This window comes from Quercus suber, unplaced genomic scaffold (genome assembly GCF_002906115.3).
Source record: "Quercus suber isolate HL8 unplaced genomic scaffold, Cork oak 2.0 scaffold_15, whole genome shotgun sequence".
Classification (NCBI taxonomy): Eukaryota; Viridiplantae; Streptophyta; class Magnoliopsida; order Fagales; family Fagaceae; genus Quercus; species Quercus suber.
The window spans coordinates 60469-76605 of NW_027069480.1; the positions used below are offsets into that span (position 1 = coordinate 60469).

Below are 16137 nucleotides of genomic sequence, written 5' to 3' on the forward strand. Positions count from 1 at the left end.
CATTTTACCATCTCAAAAGTTATTTTATCTATACCAAACCACTTTACAACACACCCAATATCTCAAAATTTTTTTTTTCCATTTATTTAAATATTCTTTTTTACTCTCTCTCTCTCTCTCTCTTCTTTAAAGCAACCAACAACCACAACCAACATGTTAACCCTCCACCACCACCATCAATCATCCATCCCCATCACCATGGCAACCTTCCACCACCACCATGAATCTGACCCACAACACAATAGCAAACATAGTGATTAAATGCTTTGAAATTATTATACTCATATAGTAATCAATATGATAAATAGCATTTTTTTAGAAGGGACAAATAGCATTTAAATGTGAGAAATGATTAACGAGTATATAATAGTATTTTCCTATTAGAATCAAATTAATGATTAGTGTTAATTTTATTGTTATTGTTATTATTAGGCATAATCTCCCTTTCTTTCTTAAAATGGGTGGGTACTGAATATTATATTAAAAAATAGGGTAAATATTATTTTATTCGTTAAATTTTACCAAATTTTTTTTTATTCCTGAACTTTAAAAAGTTCGTTTTTCTTTTCTTAAATTATTGAAAAGTTTTTCTTTTATCCTTAAATTATTAAAAATATTTTACTTAATTTATGTCCTTAAAATATTTTAAAAAAAATTAAATTTTCAACTATAAACTATTGAAGAGAGTTCCTTTTTTATCCATATTTTTATCTCTAAACTATTATACTACAACTTTTTTTTTTGTTTTTTTTTTTAAAGAAAGTATCAACTTTTCACGTTAATATCAGATTAAGATACCAATCAATTTTTTGTATAGCCAGAGATTGAACCTTAAATCTCTTATTCAACTATTAGAAATTTTACCAGTTGAATTAACTGGAACCTACAGTAACTACAAACTTTAAATTTTGATTTGTCGCAAAAAGGAATTATGAAATAATGAAATTTGGTAGAATATATATCTTCTAAGAAATAGTGCTTTTGGTATCATTCCTCAAATTCTTACTTAAAAATATTTATGCAAAATGAAAATGTGATTGATTTGTAAAATGTATTTTTTCCCTTTTAAAAAGTAATTTATTGCTACTAAAATATTTTGCATTAATAATTTTCAGAAATAATAACCCTAGCACAAAAAATTCAAATAGAGATGAAATTATTATATCTATGCACAAAATTTTTATTTTTAATCAAATAATGTTGTATAAGGGAAAAAAAATTTATTTTTTATTTTTTAAATATAATAGTTACAACAGGGGAGAAAAAATTTGAATTCTGAATATTTTCATTAAAAATACCAAAAAATGCCAATTAATTGAGATACAAGCCTTTTGACAAAATAATAATAATAAAAAAAACTAATAATTAGAGATAGTAACAATTTCTCCTATTGTATAAAAAAATCAATAATTTATCTACAATTTTCAGAATTATGCACAAACAATTTGCCACATAAATTAAAGAAATTGAAGAAACTTCCCAAAAAAAAAAAAACCTTGAAATCAACCAAGTACCAACTCAAATTCCTTTGTAGGCTAAAAAAAAAAAATCTCGTTGACAGTCCATGATCATTAATTCCTCAAAGATTGTTGTCAGTCATAATTTGGAAAAAAAATTAATAAATAATTAGCAAAAGCCGATCAGGGGACTGCAATAATTGGGTGTGGTTGGTCATCATCAGATTGGTGGATCTTTGGTGTGGACTCGTGAACAATTGGGTTTTGGCTAAATGGGCTTTGGTGATGTATATGGGCTTCTTGGAGAGAATTGGGGGGGGGGGGGGGGAGAGGGGAAATAAAATATGGAGAGAGTGGAGAAAAAAAAAATGGTGAACATCTAAATCACATTGGGAAAGACAAAATAAAAAAGTGGGTATGGATGTTCAACTTTTGGATTTACTTTGGATAAAAAAAAAAGTTGGAGCTGCATTTGTACCCAAAAAANAAAAAAAAAAAGCTTTTTAAAGTTAAGGGATGAAAATATTTTTTAATTAAGTTTAGAAATCAAAATAGTATTTTATCATAAAAAAAATATATATATATATATATATATATTATATATAGAATTCGCAATTTTAGCTTAAAGTTGTTTTTTTACTTGACGGAACCATAGTCAAGTGGAAAACTCTTTTTTCTCATGAGTAATGATAAGTAAATTGGTTATTTTTATGGTGTGAGATTGTACATGAGGATGAGGCCAATAAGTTACAAAAATCACACGCTTTCTAACATAAAGCGACAAAACTCAGGCTATTTTGTTATAAGATGAGTTGGATTGAAGAAGTTGCATTTGGTGACTACAACTTTTTTTTTTTTTTTTTTTTTTTAAAGAAAGTATCAACTTTTCACGTTAATATCAGATTAAGATACCAATCAATTTTTTGTATAGCCAGAGATTGAACCTTAAATCTCTTATTCAACTATTAGAAATTTTACAGTTGAATTAACTGGAACCTACAGTAACTACAAACTTTAAATTTTGATTTGTCGCAAAAAGGAATTATGAAATAATGAAATTTGGTAGAATATATATCTTCTAAGAAATAGTGCTTTTGGTATCATTCCTCAAATTCTTACTTAAAAATATTTATGCAAAATGAAAATGTGATTGATTTGTAAAATGTATTTTTTCCCTTTTAAAAAGTAATTTATTGCTACTAAAATATTTTGCATTAATAATTTTCAGAAATAATAACCCTAGCACAAAAAATTCAAATAGAGATGAAATTATTATATCTATGCACAAAATTTTTATTTTTAATCAAATAATGTTGTATAAGGGAAAAAAAAGTTTATTTTTTTATTTTTAAATATAATAGTTACAACAGGGGAGAAAAAATTTGAATTCTGAATATTTTCATTAAAAATACCAAAAAATGCCAATTAATTGAGATACAAGCCTTTTGACAAAATAATAATAATAAAAAAAACTAATAATTAGAGATAGTAACAATTTCTCCTATTGTATAAAAAAATCAATAATTTATCTACAATTTTCAGAATTATGCACAAACAATTTGCCACATAAATTAAAGAAATTGAAGAAACTTCCAAAAAAAAAAAAACCTTGAAATCAACCAAGTACCAACTCAAATTCCTTTGTAGGCTAAAAAAAAAAAATCTCGTTGACAGTCCATGATCATTAATTCCTCAAAGATTGTTGTCAGTCATAATTTGGAAAAAAAATTAATAAATAATTAGCAAAAGCCGATCAGGGGACTGCAATAATTGGGTGTGGTTGGTCATCATCAGATTGGTGGATCTTTGGTGTGGACTCGTGAACAATTGGGTTTTGGCTAAATGGGCTTTGGTGATGTATATGGGCTTCTTGGAGAGAATTGGGGGGGGGGGGGGGGAGGGGAAATAAAATATGGAGAGAGTGGAGAAAAAAAAAATGGTGAACATCTAAATCACATTGGGAAAGACAAAATAAAAAAGTGGGTATGGATGTTTGGAGCTGCATTTGTACCCAAAAAAAAAAAAAAAAAAAAACAAAGGATTTTTTTTCTTTGGAGAACAAAAGGGTTTCAGATCTTCATATCTATATTTTGTGCCCTTTAAATCCCAAAAATTTAAATAATTTTTCCTCTAACAATAATCTGCCAATTGTCCTTTAAAACGTGTAAATAAACATTAAAACTAGAGTTTTCGAATGTCCCATTAATAGTTTTGATTTAGGCCTTATCCAGGTTTAGCAATTGTTTGGGCTTTTGACAAGTTGGGCCAATCTAGTTAAGGGCTTATCATGAGTCATGACCATCTCTCTTAAAAACTTGCCATTTAAGCAATACTTTTATTCTCTCAGTAAAATACCTATATACAAACCATTAGAGAATTCTACTTTCCCCAAAGCTACAAGCCAAATAGGGGTTATGTTCTCCTTTGTATGAAAGGTTTAAGCTTTATTTTATTTTTATTTTATTTTATAATTTGATAGTAACAAGAAAAAAAAGATTTAAATATTTAGATATCTCCATTAGAAACATTAGAAAATACTAACTAATTAAACTACAAAACTCTTGATAGTTTAGCAAACTTATTAATGTTAGCAATATTGATAATTGGTAAATAATTTATGCACTCCACAATACTTGAATCTTAATTCTTATCTGCCACCCCCATATTTTTAATGGATGAAAACTTGAATTGATCTATTACTTCCATACAATCGGTTAAATTTATTTTTGGATAAGTATTTAAAGGAAAGAAAAGAATATATGTGACAAACTTTAACAAATTATAAAGCTTACATACAAAGATCCCTGTTACATAGATATAAAGCCTATACGAGCATTGTATGTAATCGTTACACAAGATACAACCTCGGTTTCCAATAAAATCTTGTCTTTCATCATCACCATCTTCTCTTTTTTAGTTTTTTCTGAGGGAAACTTCTCTATTTTAAGTTTTTTCAGTTATTTTGGTTTTTAATTCGGTGGTGGGTACATACTTTTGTGGCACGATACGTATAAAATGGGTTAATGGGGTCTCTAAAATTTTAGTGTATCAGCCATTAACGACCTTAAAATTCCACACAAACCCATATAGCCAATTTCTCTTTCTGCACATTCACTCTCTCACAATTCACAATACCTTTTTCACCATAAACCCTAATCATATACTATAGAAATACAACTATACGTACAAGCCTACAGTCTCTGGTAGCCATGGGTTGCTCCTCTTCTCTTCCAGGTAATACTTAATTTTATACCCCTGTTGAAATTTCTAGGGTTTCTTATTCTGGTTCAGATTTGGTCAAAACCTAGATTTCTCTTCGAAATTTGGGGATTTGTACCCAAATACGTGGATTTCTATATGGGTTTTTAGAATTTGGTTGATTTGTTGAATTTCTGAGCTGAAAAACGACTTATTTGATGAAGAGCTAGGAGTCATGTGTTTCTAGGGCTTTTTCTTGGATCAGATTGGTTGAACTGAATATTGTCTTTGAAATATGGAATCTTTGTATACAAATTTGTAGATTATCATCTGGGTCTTGAGAATTTGGTTGATTTATTGAATTTGTGAGCTGAACGAGATTGATTTAGTGAAGAACTGGGGAAATGGGATTTTCAAGAGGGTGGTTGTCATTCTGTGGATTTGGTTGCTACTGACTCTTAATGGCGATTATGGTGAGTCTGATTGTTTGGGGTTTTAATGTTTGCAGACAGGTCTTCCGGGCAGTTGGCCGGGCTGAATTCAGAGAATGGCGGAGTGTCTGACGCCAAAAATCTCCGTGTGAAGGTACTTTTTTTAGCGGCAAAGTGTTTTCGAAGGCTACTGTTTTAGTCAAATCTTTAGGTTCAGTTGATATCGACTTGTGGCTTTTATATGTTTTTTATATTTTCAAGAAAGACAAAACTTGGTTGAGTAAATGAAATGAGGCAGACATCGTGGGGCAATTTATTCATTTTTGTTATTTTTTGTATTGACAAAGTCCAATTGAAATAGAATTGGTGTGTGATTTGTGGAAGTAAGTTGACTTAGCTACTTAAGCGATAATGGCTAGTTTTAAATTTCCCTAGAAGTGGTTATTATCAATGTCCCTTAGGATCCATGGTCAAAGATCTAATTATATGAAAAAAGATATATGTTGCTGGACACAATATTGTTGGAAAAGGATATATGCTGTTGAATTAGTCTAGTTGAACTGAGAACAAAATTGATCTTTAAAATTACTTGTGCAAAAAATGTGTAAAGATTGGACTATTTGCATTTATAAAAATAAAATAAAATAAAGTGTAAGGATTGGGCTATTTGCAATTGGTACCATATTTCAGCTTTATTGCTTCCAGTTGATTCACAATGTAGTATAGTAGTAGACAAAATTAATTTGCCAACTGAAAGGCTTTTTTATTTTAATTTTTTCCATGCTGGGGCTTAGGAGAAAGAGGTTGAGATAAAACCTACAGATCTTTGTGAAATTGATAATGATTTTATTGTATTAATCCTGTTATGAGTAAATGCAACTCACCTTTGCATCTGTCGCTGTTTGCAGCTGGTCTTGTTAGGTGATTCTGGTGTTGGTAAAAGCTGTATTGTTCTTCGCTTTGTTCGTGGTCAGTTTGACCCAACTTCCAAGGTAAGCAATTTTTTTTTTGATAAGTAAAATATGTTAAAAGTAAATTTGTATTGTAGTAAACTACATAAAAAAATGGTTAGCTTTATTTATTTATAATGATCTATGTGAATGGATATGGGTGTCTATCCTTCCTCCTAGCCCTAGAGGTTAATTTATGATACACTTACAATTGGTGGTTCAAATAATTTCAGGTTACTGTTGGAGCTTCATTCTTATCACAGACAATAGCTTTACAAGACTCTACAACAGTTAAGTTTGAAATATGGGACACTGCTGGCCAAGAGAGGTATGGTGGTCAAATCATGCTTCAATATATAAAAAGTTTTAAGATTTATATATCATAGCACAAGCTCATCTTATAAGGTCCTTGTTTCTATTGTACGTCTACCCTATCTCCCTTGCCCATGCATGCCACTTTTTGCATGAGAAAATTAATTGTTGATTTTGTCTTATTCAGGTATGCTGCATTGGCGCCACTTTACTACCGAGGTGCTGCAGTTGCAGTTGTTGTATATGATATAACAAGCCCAGAATCATTTGCCAAAGCACAATATTGGGTTAAGGTAGATTTTTCAGGGATTGCTTAGTGTTAATTATTTTATTGTTTGTTTGTTTTCTTTTTCCCTGCAACATTTAATTATGGAAAGGATAAAGCCATATAATAACCTTTTTATGAGGGTACAAAACTACTATGATCATGGGGTTGTACATTGATGATTGAGCACCTAATATAGAATTGAAGTTTGAGCCATAATTTATTTGTATCGATGGTCAAACCTTTTTAAAACTTCTAATTATCAATAGTTTTCTTAATGGCTTGACATGAGAAAGAAATTCCAAGTTTATTCCTAATATTCTTCTTGCCCCCGCCCCTGCCCCCCTTTGTCCCCTTGAAACTAAGAACATTGGAAGGTGCTCAGCTCTGAGTCAGACCAGTATAAAGAAAATGTGTTGGTGCAACACAGCTTCTAATCTAATATTCTTTATAGCATAAAGTGTTAAACAAAAGAATCTGGTTGAGGAATTCTTATCTGGTAAATTTTGTTTAAAGATATGTTTTAAGTGGCGGCTTGGGCTGGTAACAAAGATTTAATGCAGGGGGTGAATGCCCCTGAATTTCGTGACAATTGGTTTTGGTGGGTGGGGTTAGTTGCCCATAAGTTTTACTGGCTAGAGGGAAGTCCAAAGGGTTCTTCTTTAGAAAGGTTCCCTATGTCATCAAAAAAAAAAAGGATCAAATGCAGTGTATGCACTAATGTTATGTGAATGGAATAAGTCTAATTTTACTAGAACATAGCAGTTCATAAACTTTTGATAATAGGAGTTTCTTAGATGGAAAAACCCATCGATGCTTCTTGCACTGCCTGAATAAGATCTTGACATCTTAGTTCTCACTGTGTATTACTTAAATTTGCTAATTTAATCATGATATGGTTGCATGGTCTTGGTTGGCAATAGTTTAAGTTGGGAAATCAGACTGATGGCAGATTAGGTTTGTTCATCAGTTGGTTGGATGAATATCTGTGTTCACCTATGTGCCATAATATTTTATTCTTGCAGGTTATGACTTTTCATTTTGGAATATTTATTTTAGTAATTTTCTTTTAGAACCTCTCATTACTCTGAAACAATGCCCTAAGTAAAATTCATCTAATGGGCTACATACAAAATTTGTACAGAATTGTTCTCAGTACAATTATGACAGCGGGAGGAATTCTGTTGTGATATTTTGTATTAAAAAAGTAATCCATTTCAAAGATGACACCAAACCTAGCTTGTAATGCATCATCAACATGCTTTCCAATAACCTAGGTTGCATGCCTGTCTCATGCTGACAGTGTCATTAATAGAGAATATGAGCTACTTAAAGGGTGTCTCATTTATCCTGCAGTTTGCAATTACATCCTATCAGGAAGTTGATAGAGTAATAGTTGGTCAGTGGTCATTACTGAATTAACTTATATTATCTATTTCTTTTCTTCTCAACAATTTCATGTTCTCCTTTTTCCAATTAAAACAGATTGCAGGTTTTTCAAGTTCAATAATATTACTAATTGTGTTTACGAGGACTCAAGTGGTTATAACTATATGAAAATTGTACATAATGGCTTGGGTTTGTCTCTCACAAAGTTCATTAAAAGGAAGTGAGCTTACCTTTATGTGTGTACTGATGTACTCATGGGCATGTGCCCTTTAATTAATTCTTGTCTAATCTCTACACTGTAGAGAATCTAGAGATTGACTTGCGGGCAACAAATATCTAGATTTGGATGAATATAAATCGTTCTTATAAATTTTTAATCAATTGAAATTTTTTGACTTACAGATTCTCTTTGAGTTTCAAGAGCTGTGGTGAAAAAGGAAAAACTTTAACTTACTTTTAGATAGTTGGATTGTTATATAGTTGTGTGGTTCAAGTGGTCATTGCTTATAGATGGGATCTTTTTACTCAGAAAGACATGTGGATATATAAACTGCATTTCTCATTAAGTTTGGTAATTTAGTTCCTAAGGTTGCCGTTTAATATGCTTTTCCAACCAATTGATGGATTTGGCATTTTACAGGAGCTACAAAAACATGGTAGTCCTGATATAGTCATGGCCTTAGTAGGTAACAAAGCTGATCTTAATGAGAAGCGCGAAGTACCGGTTCAGGTGAGTGAAATTCTCCTCAGTTTGATGCATTCTGTATACCACAAATTTATATTCTAGATATAATGCATGCATTATTTGGCTTGCAGGATGGCATTGACTATGCGGAGAAGAATGGAATGTTTTTTATTGAGACATCTGCAAAGACAGCAGATAATATAAATCAGCTGTTTGAGGTACTTTTGACATTGAAATTTTAGAATCTATGTTTCTGTCAGCAGCTGTTATTGCTAGTGCTAACAATATACACCATCTACAACTCTAAATGATTGAGACTGACAGTAGTTTTTAGAAGCACTCTCATTATTGGTGGTATGAACAGGGTACACTAAATACAAGTCTATTGTAATTTGGTACTCTTGTGAGACTATATGCACCATTTCATCGTGGAGCACTTGCTTTAAATGAAACATTTTGTTGACAAACTATGTTGCTATTGTCAAGGCTATTAGTTGCGCCTGCAAATAGGCTTGTCTGTGGAATCTATAGTTGTGCAATTCCTATGTATTGGGGTTCAAGTGATAGCCCAATGATAATCGCATCTTCTGTGGTGCTTTATGTCTGTGGTATGGACCTCACCTCCCCCTCCCCCACTATCACTAGCTGTCACATAAAAAGAAATTCCTATGTACTTGGAATACTGAATGCTTGTTCCTTCTTTTGGCAGGAAATTGCCAAGCGACTACCCCGCCCAGCCTCTTCATGATGCAGAACCTTTGAAACTGAATTAACTTATAGCTGCTCAAGTTGTGGGAACCATTTATCTGCCTGTAATATTCAGCTTGTGTATATTGTGTTATAGATACATAATACTCTTTCTTTCTTTTCGCAAGATATGTAATACCTTCTTATTAATTGTTTATGGTTCTCAATCAATCCTTTTAGTTGGACACAATGACTGAAACTTGAAGTTAAAGCTTACAACAATATAGTTGAAACTTGAAGTAACACATTTATTGTTTGCCTTCAGTGGTAGAGAGAGAATTCAGCAATTCATACATTTCCTAAGAAGATATCATATTTATTTCCAATAGACTTTTGGTCGACTGGCACATCCAGCTAATAAGTGCGGGAGCTCAGTTTTGAAGCCCACCTGAGGCAAAATCCCTCTTAATGTAGCAAAGAATTTATACTTGCTAACAGGGACAATGTACCAGTCTGGTAGACATGAGAAGTTGCCACTAAATTTAGATGATACCCCTCCAAAATTCACGTTTACAACTGAAACCTCTAGTCTAGCCCAAGCTTAAACGTCATGCTTGTACCCCCTAGATTGGTTATGGGCCTCATGGCCAAGAATAAGCGTGCATTGGATCGGAGAAATTGCACTCACCTTCTCTGAAAATATTACAATATTGATGTCTTCTCTAGTTTGGAATAACACACCAATTTTCTCCAAAATGTAAACTGTTTACACTAACCTAAAACAAATCATGAAAGATAAAAAGCTTCAGTAAATACCAAATTTTCTATTAGATGGGATGTGGATGATAGCTTAAGTGGATGATAAAATAGAAAATTAAAAAATTTTCAAAATTTTATTTTTTTGTCATCCAGGATATCAATGTAATTTGCTTGTAATTTTAGAAAAGTAAATGTGGGGAGGGTAGTATAATAACTGAAAACTTAAACATTATTTATTTGTTTATTTAATAAACTTATTTAATAGATGCATACGTTACACAAGATACAACCTCGGTTTCCAATAAAATCTTGTCTTTCATCATCACCATCTTCTCTTTTTTAGTTTTTTCTGAGGGAAACTTCTCTATTTTAAGTTTTTTCAGTTATTTTGGTTTTTAATTCGGTGGTGGGTACATACTTTTGTGGCACGATACGTATAAAATGGGTTAATGGGGTCTCTAAAATTTTAGTGTATCAGCCATTAACGACCTTAAAATTCCACACAAACCCATATAGCCAATTTCTCTTTCTGCACATTCACTCTCTCACAATTCACAATACCTTTTTCACCATAAACCCTAATCATATACTATAGAAATACAACTATACGTACAAGCCTACAGTCTCTGGTAGCCATGGGTTGCTCCTCTTCTCTTCCAGGTAATACTTAATTTTATACCCCTGTTGAAATTTCTAGGGTTTCTTATTCTGGTTCAGATTTGGTCAAAACCTAGATTTCTCTTCGAAATTTGGGGATTTGTACCCAAATACGTGGATTTCTATATGGGTTTTTAGAATTTGGTTGATTTGTTGAATTTCTGAGCTGAAAAACGACTTATTTGATGAAGAGCTAGGAGTCATGTGTTTCTAGGGCTTTTTCTTGGATCAGATTGGTTGAACTGAATATTCTCTTGGAAATATGGAATCTTTGTATACAAATTTGTAGATTATCATCTGGGTCTTGAGAATTTGGTTGATTTATTGAATTTGTGAGCTGAACGAGATTGATTTAGTGAAGAACTGGGGAAATGGGATTTTCAAGAGGGTGGTTGTCATTCTGTGGATTTGGTTGCTACTGACTCTTAATGGCGATTATGGTGAGTCTGATTGTTTGGGGTTTTAATGTTTGCAGACAGGTCTTCCGGGCAGTTGGCCGGGCTGAATTCAGAGAATGGCGGAGTGTCTGACGCCAAAAATCTCCGTGTGAAGGTACTTTTTTTAGCGGCAAAGTGTTTTCGAAGGCTACTGTTTTAGTCAAATCTTTAGGTTCAGTTGATATCGACTTGTGGCTTTTATATGTTTTTTATATTTTCAAGAAAGACAAAACTTGGTTGAGTAAATGAAATGAGGCAGACATCGTGGGGCAATTTATTCATTTTTGTTATTTTTTGTATTGACAAAGTCCAATTGAAATAGAATTGGTGTGTGATTTGTGGAAGTAAGTTGACTTAGCTACTTAAGCGATAATGGCTAGTTTTAAATTTCCCTAGAAGTGGTTATTATCAATGTCCCTTAGGATCCATGGTCAAAGATCTAATTATATGAAAAAAGATATATGTTGCTGGACACAATATTGTTGGAAAAGGATATATGCTGTTGAATTAGTCTAGTTGAACTGAGAACAAAATTGATCTTTAAAATTACTTGTGCAAAAAATGTGTAAAGATTGGACTATTTGCATTTATAAAAATAAAATAAAATAAAGTGTAAGGATTGGGCTATTTGCAATTGGTACCATATTTCAGCTTTATTGCTTCCAGTTGATTCACAATGTAGTATAGTAGTAGACAAAATTAATTTGCCAACTGAAAGGCTTTTTTATTTTAATTTTTTCCATGCTGGGGCTTAGGAGAAAGAGGTTGAGATAAAACCTACAGATCTTTGTGAAATTGATAATGATTTTATTGTATTAATCCTGTTATGAGTAAATGCAACTCACCTTTGCATCTGTCGCTGTTTGCAGCTGGTCTTGTTAGGTGATTCTGGTGTTGGTAAAAGCTGTATTGTTCTTCGCTTTGTTCGTGGTCAGTTTGACCCAACTTCCAAGGTAAGCAATTTTTTTTTTGATAAGTAAAATATGTTAAAAGTAAATTTGTATTGTAGTAAACTACATAAAAAAATGGTTAGCTTTATTTATTTATAATGATCTATGTGAATGGATATGGGTGTCTATCCTTCCTCCTAGCCCTAGAGGTTAATTTATGATACACTTACAATTGGTGGTTCAAATAATTTCAGGTTACTGTTGGAGCTTCATTCTTATCACAGACAATAGCTTTACAAGACTCTACAACAGTTAAGTTTGAAATATGGGACACTGCTGGCCAAGAGAGGTATGGTGGTCAAATCATGCTTCAATATATAAAAAGTTTTAAGATTTATATATCATAGCACAAGCTCATCTTATAAGGTCCTTGTTTCTATTGTACGTCTACCCTATCTCCCTTGCCCATGCATGCCACTTTTTGCATGAGAAAATTAATTGTTGATTTTGTCTTATTCAGGTATGCTGCATTGGCGCCACTTTACTACCGAGGTGCTGCAGTTGCAGTTGTTGTATATGATATAACAAGCCCAGAATCATTTGCCAAAGCACAATATTGGGTTAAGGTAGATTTTTCAGGGATTGCTTAGTGTTAATTATTTTATTGTTTGTTTGTTTTCTTTTTCCCTGCAACATTTAATTATGGAAAGGATAAAGCCATATAATAACCTTTTTATGAGGGTACAAAACTACTATGATCATGGGGTTGTACATTGATGATTGAGCACCTAATATAGAATTGAAGTTTGAGCCATAATTTATTTGTATCGATGGTCAAACCTTTTTAAAACTTCTAATTATCAATAGTTTTCTTAATGGCTTGACATGAGAAAGAAATTCCAAGTTTATTCCTAATATTCTTCTTGCCCCCGCCCCTGCCCCCCTTTGTCCCCTTGAAACTAAGAACATTGGAAGGTGCTCAGCTCTGAGTCAGACCAGTATAAAGAAAATGTGTTGGTGCAACACAGCTTCTAATCTAATATTCTTTATAGCATAAAGTGTTAAACAAAAGAATCTGGTTGAGGAATTCTTATCTGGTAAATTTTGTTTAAAGATATGTTTTAAGTGGCGGCTTGGGCTGGTAACAAAGATTTAATGCAGGGGGTGAATGCCCCTGAATTTCGTGACAATTGGTTTTGGTGGGTGGGGTTAGTTGCCCATAAGTTTTACTGGCTAGAGGGAAGTCCAAAGGGTTCTTCTTTAGAAAGGTTCCCTATGTCATCAAAAAAAAAAAGGATCAAATGCAGTGTATGCACTAATGTTATGTGAATGGAATAAGTCTAATTTTACTAGAACATAGCAGTTCATAAACTTTTGATAATAGGAGTTTCTTAGATGGAAAAACCCATCGATGCTTCTTGCACTGCCTGAATAAGATCTTGACATCTTAGTTCTCACTGTGTATTACTTAAATTTGCTAATTTAATCATGATATGGTTGCATGGTCTTGGTTGGCAATAGTTTAAGTTGGGAAATCAGACTGATGGCAGATTAGGTTTGTTCATCAGTTGGTTGGATGAATATCTGTGTTCACCTATGTGCCATAATATTTTATTCTTGCAGGTTATGACTTTTCATTTTGGAATATTTATTTTAGTAATTTTCTTTTAGAACCTCTCATTACTCTGAAACAATGCCCTAAGTAAAATTCATCTAATGGGCTACATACAAAATTTGTACAGAATTGTTCTCAGTACAATTATGACAGCGGGAGGAATTCTGTTGTGATATTTTGTATTAAAAAAGTAATCCATTTCAAAGATGACACCAAACCTAGCTTGTAATGCATCATCAACATGCTTTCCAATAACCTAGGTTGCATGCCTGTCTCATGCTGACAGTGTCATTAATAGAGAATATGAGCTACTTAAAGGGTGTCTCATTTATCCTGCAGTTTGCAATTACATCCTATCAGGAAGTTGATAGAGTAATAGTTGGTCAGTGGTCATTACTGAATTAACTTATATTATCTATTTCTTTTCTTCTCAACAATTTCATGTTCTCCTTTTTCCAATTAAAACAGATTGCAGGTTTTTCAAGTTCAATAATATTACTAATTGTGTTTACGAGGACTCAAGTGGTTATAACTATATGAAAATTGTACATAATGGCTTGGGTTTGTCTCTCACAAAGTTCATTAAAAGGAAGTGAGCTTACCTTTATGTGTGTACTGATGTACTCATGGGCATGTGCCCTTTAATTAATTCTTGTCTAATCTCTACACTGTAGAGAATCTAGAGATTGACTTGCGGGCAACAAATATCTAGATTTGGATGAATATAAATCGTTCTTATAAATTTTTAATCAATTGAAATTTTTTGACTTACAGATTCTCTTTGAGTTCCAAGAGCTGTGGTGAAAAAGGAAAAACTTTAACTTACTTTTAGATAGTTGGATTGTTATATAGTTGTGTGGTTCAAGTGGTCATTGCTTATAGATGGGATCTTTTTACTCAGAAAGACATGTGGATATATAAACTGCATTTCTCATTAAGTTTGGTAATTTAGTTCCTAAGGTTGCCGTTTAATATGCTTTTCCAACCAATTGATGGATTTGGCATTTTACAGGAGCTACAAAAACATGGTAGTCCTGATATAGTCATGGCCTTAGTAGGTAACAAAGCTGATCTTAATGAGAAGCGCGAAGTACCGGTTCAGGTGAGTGAAATTCTCCTCAGTTTGATGCATTCTGTATACCACAAATTTATATTCTAGATATAATGCATGCATTATTTGGCTTGCAGGATGGCATTGACTATGCGGAGAAGAATGGAATGTTTTTTATTGAGACATCTGCAAAGACAGCAGATAATATAAATCAGCTGTTTGAGGTACTTTTGACATTGAAATTTTAGAATCTATGTTTCTGTCAGCAGCTGTTATTGCTAGTGCTAACAATATACACCATCTACAACTCTAAATGATTGAGACTGACAGTAGTTTTTAGAAGCACTCTCATTATTGGTGGTATGAACAGGGTACACTAAATACAAGTCTATTGTAATTTGGTACTCTTGTGAGACTATATGCACCATTTCATCGTGGAGCACTTGCTTTAAATGAAACATTTTGTTGACAAACTATGTTGCTATTGTCAAGGCTATTAGTTGCGCCTGCAAATAGGCTTGTCTGTGGAATCTATAGTTGTGCAATTCCTATGTATTGGGGTTCAAGTGATAGCCCAATGATAATCGCATCTTCTGTGGTGCTTTATGTCTGTGGTATGGACCTCACCTCCCCCTCCCCCACTATCACTAGCTGTCACATAAAAAGAAATTCCTATGTACTTGGAATACTGAATGCTTGTTCCTTCTTTTGGCAGGAAATTGCCAAGCGACTACCCCGCCCAGCCTCTTCATGATGCAGAACCTTTGAAACTGAATTAACTTATAGCTGCTCAAGTTGTGGGAACCATTTATCTGCCTGTAATATTCAGCTTGTGTATATTGTGTTATAGATACATAATACTCTTTCTTTCTTTTCGCAAGATATGTAATACCTTCTTATTAATTGTTTATGGTTCTCAATCAATCCTTTTAGTTGGACACAATGACTGAAACTTGAAGTTAAAGCTTACAACAATATAGTTGAAACTTGAAGTAACACATTTATTGTTTGCCTTCAGTGGTAGAGAGAGAATTCAGCAATTCATACATTTCCTAAGAAGATATCATATTTATTTCCAATAGACTTTTGGTCGACTGGCACATCCAGCTAATAAGTGCGGGAGCTCAGTTTTGAAGCCCACCTGAGGCAAAATCCCTCTTAATGTAGCAAAGAATTTATACTTGCTAACAGGGACAATGTACCAGTCTGGTAGACATGAGAAGTTGCCACTACATTTAGATGATACCCCTCCAAAATTCACGTTTACAACTGAAACCTCTAGTCTAGCCCAAGCTTAAACGTCATGCTTGTACCCCCTAGATTGGTTATGGGCCTCATGGCCAAGAATAAGCGT

The 16137-nt window shown here is 32.9% G+C and overlaps 2 protein-coding genes across 2 annotated transcripts; both read left to right on the forward strand.

The window, feature by feature from the left end:
- Positions 1 to 4362: 4362 nt before the first annotated feature.
- On the forward strand, positions 4363 to 9624 carry LOC112031079 (ras-related protein RABF1). Its single transcript, XM_024063759.2, has 8 exons — positions 4363 to 4691; positions 5164 to 5240; positions 5995 to 6078; positions 6270 to 6364; positions 6536 to 6641; positions 8643 to 8732; positions 8819 to 8905; positions 9397 to 9624. Exons 1-8 carry the CDS (start codon positions 4667 to 4669, stop codon positions 9433 to 9435), a joined length of 603 nt encoding a protein of 200 aa, XP_023919527.1. The 5' UTR covers positions 4363 to 4666; the 3' UTR covers positions 9436 to 9624.
- An 840-nt stretch (positions 9625 to 10464) lies between these two features.
- On the forward strand, positions 10465 to 15726 carry LOC112004584 (ras-related protein RABF1). The gene is made up of 8 exons (XM_024036824.2): positions 10465 to 10793; positions 11266 to 11342; positions 12097 to 12180; positions 12372 to 12466; positions 12638 to 12743; positions 14745 to 14834; positions 14921 to 15007; positions 15499 to 15726. Exons 1-8 carry the CDS (start codon positions 10769 to 10771, stop codon positions 15535 to 15537), a joined length of 603 nt encoding a protein of 200 aa, XP_023892592.2. The 5' UTR covers positions 10465 to 10768; the 3' UTR covers positions 15538 to 15726.
- Positions 15727 to 16137: the final 411 nt, after the last annotated feature.